This window comes from Oryza brachyantha, chromosome 9 (genome assembly GCF_000231095.2).
Source record: "Oryza brachyantha chromosome 9, ObraRS2, whole genome shotgun sequence".
NCBI lineage: Eukaryota > Viridiplantae > Streptophyta > Magnoliopsida > Poales > Poaceae > Oryza > Oryza brachyantha.
In genome coordinates this window covers 14,972,063-14,986,069 of record NC_023171.2, presented here as the reverse complement: position 1 = coordinate 14,986,069, position 14,007 = coordinate 14,972,063, and the positions used below count along the sequence as shown (strand labels likewise).

General features: G+C 43.6%; 4 protein-coding genes and 1 pseudogene across 8 annotated transcripts; 1 reads left to right on the top strand and 4 right to left on the bottom strand.

Annotated features, from left to right (window-relative positions):
• Positions 1 to 148: 148 nt before the first annotated feature.
• Positions 149 to 2,710, top strand: LOC102709958 (extensin-like). Its single transcript, XM_040527362.1, has 4 exons — positions 149 to 187; positions 430 to 586; positions 813 to 2,240; positions 2,458 to 2,710. The coding sequence occupies exons 1-4, from the start codon at positions 149 to 151 to the stop codon at positions 2,487 to 2,489; spliced, it is 1,656 nt and encodes a 551-aa protein (XP_040383296.1). The 3' UTR covers positions 2,490 to 2,710.
• Positions 2,711 to 2,732: 22 nt separating this feature from the next.
• On the bottom strand, positions 2,733 to 5,436 carry LOC102709678 (mitochondrial amidoxime reducing component 2-like). Its single transcript, XM_006661475.3, has 8 exons — positions 5,237 to 5,436; positions 4,983 to 5,132; positions 4,393 to 4,569; positions 4,215 to 4,303; positions 4,032 to 4,096; positions 3,796 to 3,898; positions 3,167 to 3,277; positions 2,733 to 3,055 (listed from the first exon to the last, which is right to left on the bottom strand). Exons 1-8 carry the CDS (start codon positions 5,400 to 5,402, stop codon positions 2,927 to 2,929), a joined length of 990 nt encoding a protein of 329 aa, XP_006661538.2. The 5' UTR covers positions 5,403 to 5,436; the 3' UTR covers positions 2,733 to 2,926.
• Positions 5,437 to 6,229: 793 nt separating this feature from the next.
• On the bottom strand, positions 6,230 to 9,286 carry LOC102702036 (mitochondrial amidoxime reducing component 2-like). 4 transcript variants are annotated; one of them, XR_005812436.1, is made up of 9 exons: positions 9,030 to 9,284; positions 8,794 to 8,943; positions 8,259 to 8,435; positions 8,059 to 8,147; positions 7,898 to 7,962; positions 7,674 to 7,776; positions 7,474 to 7,573; positions 7,328 to 7,372; positions 7,010 to 7,101 (listed from the first exon to the last, which is right to left on the bottom strand). XR_005812436.1 is itself a non-coding variant. In XM_006660914.3 (8 exons), exons 1-8 carry the CDS (start codon positions 9,175 to 9,177, stop codon positions 6,729 to 6,731), a joined length of 972 nt encoding a protein of 323 aa, XP_006660977.1. In that variant the 5' UTR covers positions 9,178 to 9,267; the 3' UTR covers positions 6,230 to 6,728. The 4 variants fall into 4 exon arrangements, 2 of the variants coding, with proteins under 2 accessions (XP_006660977.1, XP_040383402.1); XM_006660914.3 differs by lacking the exons at positions 7,328 to 7,372; positions 7,474 to 7,573 and adding an exon at positions 6,230 to 6,857 and having other exon boundaries at positions 6,991 to 7,101; positions 9,030 to 9,267; XR_005812435.1 differs by having other exon boundaries at positions 7,328 to 7,573.
• A 652-nt stretch (positions 9,287 to 9,938) lies between these two features.
• On the bottom strand, positions 9,939 to 12,268 carry LOC102701753 (ALA-interacting subunit 1-like). Of its 2 annotated transcripts, XM_006660913.3 has the most exons (8): positions 12,010 to 12,268; positions 11,719 to 11,777; positions 11,530 to 11,604; positions 11,297 to 11,413; positions 11,126 to 11,196; positions 10,740 to 11,037; positions 10,185 to 10,474; positions 9,939 to 10,046 (listed from the first exon to the last, which is right to left on the bottom strand). In XM_006660913.3, the coding sequence occupies exons 1-8, from the start codon at positions 12,095 to 12,097 to the stop codon at positions 9,995 to 9,997; spliced, it is 1,050 nt and encodes a 349-aa protein (XP_006660976.1). In that variant the 5' UTR covers positions 12,098 to 12,268; the 3' UTR covers positions 9,939 to 9,994. The 2 variants fall into 2 exon arrangements, with proteins under 2 accessions (XP_006660976.1, XP_040383344.1); XM_040527410.1 differs by lacking the exon at positions 11,297 to 11,413 and having other exon boundaries at positions 12,010 to 12,267.
• A 373-nt stretch (positions 12,269 to 12,641) lies between these two features.
• LOC102709400 lies at positions 12,642 to 13,969 on the bottom strand (annotated as a pseudogene).
• Positions 13,970 to 14,007: the final 38 nt, after the last annotated feature.

Below are 14,007 nucleotides of genomic sequence, written 5' to 3'. Positions count from 1 at the left end.
TAAACACGGTTCCATCTGTGCGCTTTTTCTTTAATTAATGGTACTGCTCATTTGTGAATAGTGTCTAAGCTTGAGTGCTTTCTAAGCAAATGTAACGAAAAGGAATGACAAAACATCCAAGAAAATAAAATAAAGTGCCAAAGAAGCCATGAACTGCACCGTTTATCTGGGCAACAAGCAAGCATATGTGCCTAAACTGCAAAAGGAGAAAAGGAGAGGCGAATCCAAAACATCAAAATCACCAAGGAATCCAATCATTTCCATGCGCCTTTCCATGTGCCCCATTGAAGCCACACACCAGAAAAGCTCACTCAACTCCTCACTCTTTCACTGCAGCTTCACTCCTGTCCTGTGTAGTGTTAGCTTTAGCTTGGCCCCTTTAACCTCGGCTCGCCATGGCAGCTATAACAAACCCCTCCCACGTTGCAGCATGTGCTGCTGCTGCCGCCTCTGAAATCCTCTTACCATTTGGCATTTGCCAAGCTTGTGTCTCCTGCCATGGAGGAGGAGCGCAACAGCTACCACCTGCGTCCGTTGCATCTCCTCTCCATCGTCTTCCTCGGTTTCGCTTCCTTCTCGCAATGCGGTATGCTCCTGATTGATCCATGATCTTTCAACCCATTTTCTTGCCTGCATGCATTTGTGGTGAATTTAGATCATCTTAACTGTTAAGCACCAACCGAGGCTTAAGAGATTATGTCCTTCAGTAAGCTAAGCCCTACTGCCGCAGAAGCTGTTTGCTTCTTGGACAGGTTTCTTTCTCAAGTATTACACTTATAAGCTGACAACCAAATGGCTTGTTGGATGAACAGGTGCAAGAGTGTTAACTCCAGATGAGCTACTACTCGATCGCTACCACTACTACCAATCATCTGATCCATACTACAGCACGCCGGTCCTGCCACCCTACGGCGACGCATTTTCGCTACCCAACCCTCCTCCCTCCCCTCCCCCTCCTCCTCCGATGTCCAACTGCCTCCTCCCTCCGACCGCACCATCGCCGCCGTCCATAATTCCAGCACCGACATTCACATACAGTTCTCCGCCGCCACCGCCACTCTACTACCCTCCACCGTATCTTAGCCCGTACCCGCCAGATATAAGCCCAACCCCGCCGCCAACCGTCACACCATTACCACCGATAGTCTATCCAAGCCCACCAGAGATCACGCCAAGCCCGCCAGAAATTGCACCGTATCCAAGCCCGCCTGAAGTTACACCTAGCCCACCGGAGATTACACCGTATCCAAGCCCGCCCGAAGTTGTGCCTAGCCCGCCGGAGATCACACCGTATCCAAGCCCACCTGAGGTTGTGCCTACTCCACCGGAGATTACACCATATCCAAGTCCACCGACCGTGATACCACTGCCACCGATAATCTACCCAAGCCCACCAGAAGTCACACCCAACCCACCGGAGATCACACCATATCCAAGCCCACCCGAAGTCACGCCCAGTCCACCGGAGATCACCCCGTATCCAAGCCCGCCCGAAGTCACACCCAGCCCACCAGAGATCAGCCCTTATCCAAGCCCACCAGAAATAACACCGAGCCCAAGCCCACCGGAAATCTCACCGAGCCCACCTAGCTATGAGCCCAGCCCGCCGAGTATTGTGCCGAGCCCACCGGAGTACGCGCCGGAACCACCCACGTACGTCCCGAGCCCACCGGCTTACGTGGTGCCAGGCCCACCGGAGTACGCGCCGGAGCCGCCGGTGTACGCGCCGTATCCACCAGGGATCTTCCCGAGTCCACCGGAGTATGCGCCGGAGCCGCCGTCATACGTGCCAAGCCCACCGGAGTACGCGCCGGAGCCGCCGTCGTCATACGTGCCAAGCCCACCGGGGTACGCGCCAGAGCCGCCTGTGTACGCGCCGTACCCACCGGGGATCACCCCGAGCCCGCCGGAGTACGGGCCGGGGCCGCCTGGCGGCGGCGGGTACCTGCCGCCGATGGTGTTCCCGCCGCCGTTCGCGTCGCGGACGCCGCCGAGGAGGCGCGCGGTGTGGTGCGTGGCGAAGCCGTCGGTGCCGGGGCCGATCATCCAGCAGGCGATGGACTACGCGTGCGGGTCCGGCGCCGACTGCGACTCCATCCAGCCGTCGGGGCCGTGCTTCCGGCCGAACAGCATGATCGCCCACGCCTCCTACGCCTTCAACAGCTACTGGCAGCGCGCCAAGTCCAACGGCGCCACCTGCGACTTCGGCGGCACCGCCATGCTCATCACCAAGGATCCTAGTAAGCTTCTCCATGCACACAGCTCAGTACAAACTGACCTTTTTTTTTCCCTTCAGATATAATATCATAACATTAAAAGTTTTAAATTTTGGATAAATTTTGTTCTAAACATCAAACATTTATGACCAGATAGAATAGTACAAACTAAGTGGTCAGAAATTGTCTAGTCAGCAACCTGAAATATAACCATTTTTCTACCATTTGATTTTCTTTTCAGGTTATGGTAGCTGCCACTACAGCATGATGTGATAACGCCAAGAAATGCAGGGTTTTGGAAGTTTAGCAGGAACCTCTAAAGTTTCAGGTGAAACTGAAAGAGGCACGAGAGGTACAGGTTGTTTTGATGTTGCTAAGGGGGTTTATTGCGGTTGATCACTGATTTTGTGTAGGGTAAAAGGGCTCAATCGATCTGTTCAGAAAGAGCCTTCTAACTTTTCCTTTTTGCACTTCTTATTGTTTCGTATTGTTCTGAATAAGGTTATGTAATTTGCCATCGTAGTAAATTTCATAAGGGCAATCAAGGTAACAGATATCTGATAAGGTATAACTGCACAGTAAATCAACTGTATGACCAACAGTTTTTAGTGCCAAATGGTACTGTTCATCTTGGAACATAACACACTTTCTCAAGCCTTGCATAAATCAACCTAGTATATGAACATTGCCAGTTGCCACTATGCCCTTCCTCATGCTGGAACTTGATCTGAAGAAGGGAATGTCTCAAGAACATAAATGGGATCGCCGACCTTGATGATCCTGCCTTCGTCCTTTGCTGACAGAGATTCCTTGCAGACTAAATTTTGCCCAAAATAGACCTACAGAAGGCGACAGATATGGTCAGTTCTTATGTACTTGAGACTGATCTCAGCCTGTCGTAATCTCAAGTCTCTCTAGGATAAATTCGTGACATGCTGATGACAAATTACCCGACGTTTATTTTTGTGGCTCGGCCGCAACACTTCATCAGACCGGAGTGCTTGTAGAGCTTCTGTTGGTTCTACACCAGGAATTCCATTGTCTTGATTAATGGTAGGCACCTGAGGCAGCCAACACAGAAACTAAGAAATAAGTATATCTACACTAGCTCAGCAGCTCAAAAGGCGCAAAACATACAAACAAACTGTGATGATTTTGACTCCCTAGTAATTTCACACAAAACTTATATAATTATCTGCTGCCTCAATGGCTCCAGAATCAGCTCGTATGAATTTCGATTCCCTAGCAATTTCACACACACGAATAATATAATTAACTGTTGCCTCAATGATTCCACAATCATCTTAGTTTCATAAAGATTATCCTGTAAATAAGATATCTAACCATTATCAGCAGAAAATTTCATTGCCAAGCTCAAGATGGCAGATCTGGAATGTGTAGAAAAAGCAAAATCAAGTACCACGATTACATAAATTTACTGACAGTGTAGTCATGTAGGAGATCATAGAACTGAACTATTATGAGCCAACGCAACTCATTTTCCCCCCCAATCTTTCATCATGCTACTTTCAGACAGAAACCAGTAACTTACACCATTTACTAGAGCTGACAGTTTTACCTTGCAACGATCGCATAACTTGACGCCTAAAAATGTCAATTTGTCTATCTTTATGGTCTTCCAAAGATCCTCCGAGTATGGATGACATCCATCCACTATAATACTGCCAAAAGAAAGCATTTGCAAGAAAAGGCATTATTATAGTATGACAGATATATTTATGCGACTAGGTATTATAACAAAACAATCCAAGAAATAAGTTGCTCAAGAAAATATAGGTGTCCAAATGGTCATACTTTGGTCTGAAGCGATTCATTGGCACCGGTTCTTTAAGCACACTATTTAGCGCATCAACTGAGCCCTATAGTTGGATAGAAACTGTCAAGTGTCAACTATTTATAGTGTTGTGTTTAGATACTTTTTATATGGCATAAAGGGTCTTTAATTTCTTCAGAAACCACAGAACAGCTTGATCATACCTGGGAGGCCAGCAGGAATGGGAAGGCATCAGCAAACAGAACTTTATAACCTTGAGCATAGTCAGGATTGGTCTGCCGAATTTCCAATGCTGTTGGAAGTATCACAAAAGGATGCATAGTTGATAAGCAAAACATATATCATTTTTAACTCAAGGCAAAATTAGCAGGACATGTATACCTTCATTAAACCGCACGAGCCGACTCGGCTTCCCAAAGTAACTGGAAAACCACTCTGCTGCTTCATCTCCTTCATCAAATGCAGAACCAGACCACTCCCAGACAGAGACATCATCAACGGTGGCACGTTTGGCACCAAGAGGGATCTTCAGTGGATCTAATCCAGGTGCTCTAATAACTGCAATTAGCAGTGCATGCCTCAAATGAAAATGACATCCTTAGCACATATTCACTCAAAAAAGAAAAAAATGCATGATATTGCACATTTGAGCATCCCTCCAATAAGAGCTTCTGCACAGATACCCAGCTTATTTTTATAAAGAAAAACAAGAATTTAGTAAACTTCAGTGATTGGCAATCAGCATATCATGTTGACATAAAAGATAATCCAAACTAGCTGCACTGCACTTTACACCCTCCCGTTTCACATCAAAGCAATTATGCAACCCATTTTTTTCCACACAATTCTATAGCAGTTAATTAATCAATTGCAGTCCATGCTAAGAAACCAGTCAAATCTACTAGATTATCACTGCACATAGTGATACATCACACAAATGGATATTGGAATCTAAAAAAATTGAGCAATACCCATGTGAGAATCTGGAGTTGGCTGCCAGTCCCCAGTGAACGCCGCCGGCGGCATCTCCACCTCAACCAGCGCGAGCTTGGGCTCCACTCTCTGCGTGAAAGCTCTCCCGCTGGAGCTCGTCACCAGCCACTGCCGATCCCACCTGAACCCTTTCCATCGAAGCGCATCCATCAACACACAAATTAAGAAATCGATGATTTTTTTCCCCTCAAATTTCAAGAAAGGGGGTGAGAAGAGAATGAGAGAGCAGCACCGGCGGAGGTGATGGCGGCCTGGGGCACGGAGATGCCCCTGCAGGACTTGACGGGGTACACGACGATCGATTTTACCGTCGCCGCCGGCTCCGGGAGCGCCTCGCCGGCGGCGCCCTTATCCATGGCTCGTGGCTTGCTGATGCTGACGCCAGCCAAGCCTGCCATAGCGCCATGCACTGACTGCACGACTTTTTTTGGAGTTTATTAGCTGGCCGGATAAGTTATTGAGAGTACAATACTACCCCCATTTCAGTGTTTTCCACAGAGGTTTTTCTTTTTTTATTTTCCCTATTGAAGTCCAAAAAAAATTGTGGTAATTGAAAAAGTTCCACAAAAGAATTACGCAAGTGCCCAACCTTTGTCATTTGACCGAGCATATCTAAGAGATGTCTAAAATTGATTCCTGAAACTAAATTTTAGAAATTGAGCTAAAAAAATATCTAACAGATTATCAATTACATTCCTAATATTTACATATGCCTAAATTTAGCTCACTTGTGTCCTAAATTTTAAACAAGAATGTGTCCCTAATACAAATTACTCATTCTTAGATTTTTCTGTTGGAGGAGTGTGTAATTTTTATTCTCAATATTTTTTAGATGAACCCAATACAAATTTTTGAAAAGAAAAATATTAGCATTATCTTAGAGATGCTCTAATTCTACTTCTAAGTAACGGATGGATGATGGATCAAAGTGAGTTCACGATAATTATTCGATAGCAGGAATAAATGAATTATAAGTTTTTTTAATCATCACTTGATTCATATGGATTCTAATAAATCTAAATAAATATATAAAATATATTTATAGATCCATAGAAGAATCTAGATATAATCAAAATATCTTATAATACAAAATGGATGGAGTAGAAAGTTGATGAGTTGGTTTTAGTTTTTTTAAGAAATATTAATAAAAATGTTTTTTTTAGAAATTGTATCGTTTAAGAATGTGCCCTAAGCTAGTAAAACAGAACATAACTACAGTTGCTGCATAAATGTGCTTCCTCCAGGATGAATCTGACTGTTCTTGACTACAGAAACTCCTATTCACAGATTCACAGTGGCAGAGCCAGTGATATCCTGTAATCCGGACGATTATATATGCGTTCTAGCGATGTATAAATTTTTACATACGTTATTATACAAATACAGTAAAAACGCCGATGAAGGAGCCCGGATAGTGGCTCGGCCTGCCCAAGAGGTGACTCCGCCACTGAATACAGTGAAAACACCAGTGAAAACACCGGTGACGGAGCCTAGGAAGTCACCCAACCGGCCCGGGAGGTGGCTGTTACCCAAATGAGCACTAGTCCATTTCGTGTGACTGCCATGGAACCCTGTCACCCACTCTTGTACTAATCTGAATAAATCATGCAAAAATACACTCCCCAAACGTTTTTGCTGCAAAGATTTTACACACAGTACATATAACAAGCTATTTACTGCCTAGTTCAGCACACGCGCTTTAGTGAAGTAGTTGCTACCCTTGCTCATGCTGGAGCTTCATCGGAAGAAGGGAATTCCTCCAGGACATAAACCGGATCGCCAGCCTTGATGATCTTTCCTTTGCCCCTTGCTGACAGAGATTCCTTGCAGACTAAATTTTGCCCAAAGTACACCTGCAAAACTCGACAAAAATGGGAGTTCTTAGTGACTTGTTCGTTCTGAACCTGAATAGCTTGAAATTGCACTGTCATTAATGGTGTAATTCAGGACTCCAAGAGTATATATAGGTTGCAGGAGGTGATAAACCTGCCGTTTGTTTTTGTGGCTCGGACGTAGCACTTCATCAGACCGGAATGTAAGTAGAGTTTCTGTTGGTTCACTGCCAAGTATCCCAGTTTCTTGATTAACGGTAGGTACCTGAATCAGCACAACGGAGAAACTAAGCAAAGCGGTACATGCATATTGGATTATCATAGTAAAAGGCACACATGATACCAACAATTTCTAGTGATGTGAAAGACGCAGGATGGAACTGAGCGAGCAACCATTAACATACTTTATGGTTACAGATTACAGAACAAAACTTATGGATCCGATAGAAATGCAAGTATGGAAGATTCAAAAATTCACAAATGATGGTTACATTTCAAATCTCTGAGTAGCACCCAAAGGTCCCGAGTTCAAATCCCTATAGAAACGAATTTTAGATTGGGTTATTTGAGGGGCTAAGTTTCCAATTTAAAAAGATTGCATATATCTAGTTGGATGTAGAGGTTGGGTAGAAAATACCTTTCTCTAAAAAAATGATGGCTACATTTACTCACAGATTTACGATTTAACAGATCACACAATGGATTCACAAAGTGGTAGTATTAACCAGCAGAGCCATCTGCTATCAAATATTCAAGTTCCCACTGACAGTTAACTTCAAGGTTAAGAGAGCAATGATCACAGCACTTTTTTAAAAAAAGAAAGGGATGTAGTTTTACCTTGCAACGGTTGCATAACTTCACGCCCTGAAATGTTAACTTGTTTATTTTTATGGTTTTCCACAGATCCTCTGAGTATGGGTGGCATCCATCCACCAAAATACTACCAAAAGTTCACCTTTGTAAGGAAGGAAGTGCAACAATGACAAGTAACTAACAATCATAATTTAATGGCCCCAGAATAAGTTGTTCATAAAATATAAGCGCACAATGTGCAGGCTTACTTTGGTCTGAAACGGTTCATTGGTACAGGTTCTTTTAGAATCTCATTTAGTGCATCCAATGAGCCCTGCAATTCAACGTGAATGTCAACTAAATTTGTATGTTCAGCAACACTTCCACAGAACAAGTATTACCGGAAACTACTCAACAGTCTAATCTGTACCTGGGAGGCCATCAGGAACGGGAAGCAATCTGTAAACATAATTTTGTAACCTTTAGCGAAGTCAGGATTGGTCGGTCTGATTTCCGATGCTGTCAAGAAGTACCGCAAAACAGACATTGTTCATAAGCAACAGAGAAAGGGACCTTGTATTCTAGTAATTGGAAATGCCTCAGGAGAAGTAGCGCTACTAAGATATATACCTTCTTTAAAACGCACTAGACGACTTGGGCTCCCAAAGTAACTGGAAAACCACTCGGCTGCTTCAGATCCTTCATCATAAGCAGAACCAGACCACTCCCATACAGAGACATCATCAACCGTGGCTCGTTCAGCGCTGAGAGGGATCTTCAATGGGTCCATTCCAGGTGCTCTTACAACTACAATTAGCAGTAGAAGAGTAGCTCAATAAAATGGCACCACAAATTCACAGTGAAGATTTTCTTGCTTGCAACCACATGTAAAATTTTATATTAATAACATGTCAATATAAAATCAACATTTCGTAGGCCACTAAACATGTAGAACAATTCAAATGCTATTAACACAAATGAAGGGGAAACAGCATTGGTTCTTCAGATTGTCTAACTGAAATAAATCAAGAGATTTTTTTTTTTTGCTGGGGAAGGTCCAAGCAGGTCCCCGATTTTCATTAAGGTTGGAATTTACAAGTAATAAATCAAGAGATGACATGTAAAGAAGTGGTAAACGATGATATGAGATTAAAAAAAAAATTACCCAAGTAGGAGTCGGGGGTTGGCTGCCACTCCTCGGAGAATGCCTCCGGCGGCATCTCAACCTCCACCAGCGCGAGCTTGGGCTCCACCCTCTGCGTGCAGGCCCTCCCCTTGGAGTTCACCACCACCCACTGCCGATCCCACCGGAACCCTGCCGATCGATTGACGCCGCAACCATTCATCACAAACCACTAATCCAGCAGAAAGATTCCATCTTTGGGGAAGAGGAGTGGTTACCAGTGGATGCGATTGGGGCCTGGGGCACGGAGATGCCCCTGCAGGACTTGATGGGGTATATCAGGATCGACCTCACCGTCGCCTTCGGCTCCGGCAGCTCCTCGCCGCCGCCGATGAGCGAGGAGAGGAAGGAGGCGGCCTTCTCCATTGCTCGGATTGCTAGCTCGCTTTGCTTGCTCGAAAACGAAAAAAGTAACAGTGATAATCTCGTGCTCGCCTACGCCTAGTGATTAGTGAGCAGTGAGGTGTGCAGTCGTTTTGGCGGCACGCAAATGTCAGGTTACCAAAATGCCCCCGATGTTTTAGCAGCCGAGATGTAATCTTTGCGTTTAATTAGGTGTTTTTGTCACTGGAAAAGACGCAAACTTTCATTTGGTTTGTGGGAAGAGATGATGATGCCAGCAATGATGCCAGCTCTAGCTGTTGAATTCAATTGGAACTCTGAGAGGATTGGAGCTATACATATCAATTTCAGCAATGAAAGTTCAGTTCCATTGCTCGGCAAAAAAAAAAAAAAAAAGGTTCAGTTCCATTTAACAAAAACCAGCGTGTCTGAATGTATGTATTCCTAAACAAATATGTCTGAATTTATACACATTATCTGTATGTACCATGTAATCTTAATGAAATTGGAAGGCCATTCCGGGGCCTTCCCGGCAAAAAAAAAATGAATCTATACATTACAAACAAGTTTTTTTTTTTTTTTGGCTGGGCTGGCCCAAGCAAGGCCAGCCAGATTGTATTAAGCAGATCGGAAAAAAACATGAAGGAAAAGACGGCAACAGGGTGCCGAGAGGAAAAAAGAAGTTGCTATACAAACAAGTTTCAGTTACAAATAGTGACGCATATGTACACTTAATAATATTGCCTGTGTGATATAGCATATATACACAGCTACAGCTAAAGAAATGGTTGCCAAAATCCATGGTCCAAAAGATCCATCATTGCCATTCCCAACTGCTTAATCATCGGACAAGGCGAGCAGGAAGATAGTGCAGCGACAGATGCTCCTCTTTCCTGAAACCCAACACAAGAACATCAACTCTACTGTACTTACCATCTTGCAGTGTCATCGTATCAGCAAAAGAATCCATGAACAGCTCATGAGGGGATGAAGAACTAAGGAGGGGTAATTCTGCAGTTGCAGTTACTGACATGGGGAAGACGACGCAGAGCAATGTAAGCAGCAGTGCCAGCAGGAAGCAGGCCAAGCCGACTATCACGTAGGCACGGCCGAGGAAGGCGTTCTTCCCTCCTAGCCAACCGGCGGTGGATATCACCAGTGACTTCTTGCCGTCGAAGCTGTACGAGTTGTAGTTGTTCTGCATGGTCACTTCTACATGATCGCCGGCTTGGAGATCCATGTCGATTTTACCATACAGCTTTCTGAAGGTTGGCAGTGCTGCTATTCTCGTCCAGACGATCAGGTCTTCCTGTTCACTCAGCTGTTGGAATTGCAATACAGAGGTTAGTAGTAGGCACTAGGCAGTAGCAAGAGCTGGTACTTGGATATGAGTTTCAACTCAATCTTGTCAGATGCTCGTGTCAGTCAATCTTTAGTTTCTTGGAAAGTTGAAAATATAAGCTTTAATTCCTGAAAATAGTCCTGAAACTCAAAACTGTATCCATTTTGCTTTGCAAATGGCAATTTTACGACAAACCGTACAGATGTTGCCCGATATTTCAGTAGAAGGCTACCAAAAGACTTACAGGTTTGCTTGGATTTAACTGCCCTCCACCAATCAGAGTCCCATTCTGAAAGTTCTTAGGATACACGTTCTTGCCAAATCTGTGATCCCTTTCGCTCTTCCACGAAATGCTGTTCTTGTTCACTCTCAAAGTCTCATTGCCACGAGTGAAGCTGTATGTGTCATTGAACAGGCTCCAAGCTATGAGACCACAAGGAACAATAGGTCTACCATTTGCAGTAGCTTCAGGGCTGCAGTATTGTGTGTCATTCACATTCTTCCGATTACTCAGCTGCAGATCGTTGAGGCTCTTCACATACCTGCATTCCCAATCTAAGTTATTCAGCTCAGACAGAGTAGGTTTACTTCTTATGAATTGGCCAGTAAAATAAATAGCCAGATTTCTACCTTCTGTGGTTTTGGTAGAACTTATCAAGTTGATAATATATGTAGATTGGCCTCTTCATATCTTTCGGGACCTACAGGGAAAAAAAACTTGCTTTACCTTTATCAATTGAAGATACCAAAAGGGGCTGTTTATGAGTGCGCACTCAAAGTCTCAAAGGGAAACAATTTTACCTTGAAGATCCTTGTGCAGGTCTTATCTATTGATGAATTTTGGATATAAGCAACTTTATTGTGAAGCATGTTCCGCGGTACACATTTTTTATCATAACGATCAACCAATTCAACGATCTATTTGAAGAAATCCAAACATAAATTGGAAGAAAAATGCATTTCAAGTACCAGTTTAAATATAGCGACGGAGAAATTCATTTTTTAAGGAAATGGACAGAGCAATTCAAACATACCTTATTTGAAGCTGCAATACATGCAAGGCCAATTGGAATGAAAATTAAGCCCACAAACACCAGTACAGGAATAACCTGATTGTTCAATGTTATGCAGGCAGTCATCACATATTGAACTTCTAGGCCATATTCATATGGAGAAAATAAAAATGGTTGAACAATGGGATTCCAGCAGACAACTGAACTCACCACCTGGGGCGTCAGTATAGGCTTACATGCTGGAATTGCTTGCTGCGTAAATGGACGAGCTTCAGAATCAGAAGAGTGGATGCAAATAAGCATTTTGTTTCAGCAGAAGTAAATTACAAGTACTATAAATTTATCCCCAAACACTGGGAGCTACTCTAAAAGAAAGAAATTAACATCCGATAAAACAGTTAAGATCCAAAGTAGGTGAAGGAGTATGCTTCTTGAACCAAGAGACTGTGGTTAACCAGAAAAATTCAACTGGGAGAAAAAAAGTTTATAGAGAGAGATTACGCTGAGGCCTATTGCTCTTCTTCACGGTGTCTACAGAGTCATCTTTGCCGGAGCTTGGCCCAGCTCTGTCACCGTTCGCCGGCAGCATTGCTGTCTCCGGCCAAGAAAGTGCCCCAGTGAAGACTCCTCTCCTGCAACAACTGCTCTCGAGAAATGCAAAGAGAACAGGTAACTGCTCAAAATGTCGGACAGAAACAAATAGTATAGTGAAGCAGTGCCATTTTTCAGGAGAGTACAAAAACGAAGGAAAGAATTAAAGAAGGTTTAGGAGTAGAGGCAACGCAAGGAACTGAAAGGCATAGAGTGACAACCTGTCATTGGGAGCGTCTTAAACACCGGAAAGTTAAGGATCACCTAACCCGTCTGCATCACTTGGCCCTTTCCTCTGAAGATTTTGCTGGGTTTTTTTTTTCTTCTTCTTTGGATAGCAATCTAGCATTGGCTGAGCCTGTGCTGTGCACCTGTTGCATCCACTAAAAAGTGTTGCCTTGCTCGGATGTGTTTCATCAACAACCGTGTGTGGGGCCCACATGACAGCTCCAATTTGCTCAGACCACAATGAGCTCATAATTCGCATGCATGCCCAGAAAAAGAATGAAAAAAAAAGGCTATATCATAGGACATGATGCAAGTTATCAAATTGATTATGAAATGATCTTCTTGGTAGTTTTGAGTCCAACAGTCAAGTTTGCCAAAGTTTTGGAGCAAACAACTCAACAAGTTACCTACTTCAACCTTTGTCACCCACTTTGAGGGGAACAACTCTTGACTATTGAGACAAACATTCAATTGAAATTATTGAGGTACAAACGGCTGCAGAAATGCACTGTTGAGAAGTAAAAGTAATGCCATGGACAGGATGAGCAATGGGATGTAATTCTCAGCACAAAGCTAGCTCAATGAAGATCCTGAATCCTGATGGTTGCCTCCTATATCTTTTCTATGCCTCAATATCTCAACACCTAAATAATCGACGATTCCTTGTACAGCGACGTGAGGTTTCCTGACTTCCACTCTGATGGCTGAGATCTGAGGAAACTTGAGTAATGTGGCACTTGCGATTTGATGAGCTACTGCCTCCAAAAGATTCCGCGATGGGCCTTCGACAACATCCTTGGCAATCCTGTAGAGATGGACATACTTCAGTGCTCAGCTAGTTGAAAACTTGAAAGTGGTCAGAACAGAAAATTGGGAAGACTAGTTGCTGACACAGATGAGCAAGTTTAATATCTTAAAAAAGTAATAAATAATTCAAGGCGTTTCTAGTATAACTTTGGGAGTGATGAATGCTGAAAATCATCAACAAGAAAATATTACAAAAAATCAATCAAAGCCCCATCCTTGTGCCATTGATAATTTGTTACCTGTAGATATCTGTGTAGCTAACTGTATCGGATATGCTGTCAGTTTCCCCAGCAGTACTCAAATCCATCCACGCATCAACATCCACAACAAACTTTTGGCCTAGAGTCTTTTCTTCTTGTTTCACTCCATGGAAACCATGGAACTGTAAACCTCTAAGTACAAGTTTATCCTTGTTGATTAACTCTGTTTCCATCATGATGGTACCTAAAACACAGAGAGTGGCATAGTCAGGCAGGCAGCACATGGAAGAGAGGGGGGACGACAAATGCACCTAAACAATAAGATTGCGCAGTCTTGTAGGTTCAGTTTCAACCCAGTCTTTAGATTTGATTCATTTAAGTTGGCTGGATGACGAAAAATTGTTGGTGGTGTGTAGCACAAATGAGATCTAAAAGTTAATGACCTGCCTTACCTGTACTCAATTGGTTGTGTCGAGAAGTAAAGGAAGCTCTGTGAACTAAACTAAACTATATTCAGGAGATCGCTGTCTGATGGTGAGGAAGAATGGCACACCACTGGAGATGGACACAAGATGTTGTTTATCTAGTGAACTTTTTCGCTTAGGCAGATGTGCAATCTGACCACCACCACCACCCGCACATCACACAGAAATTCAACATCCTTCAGATAAAC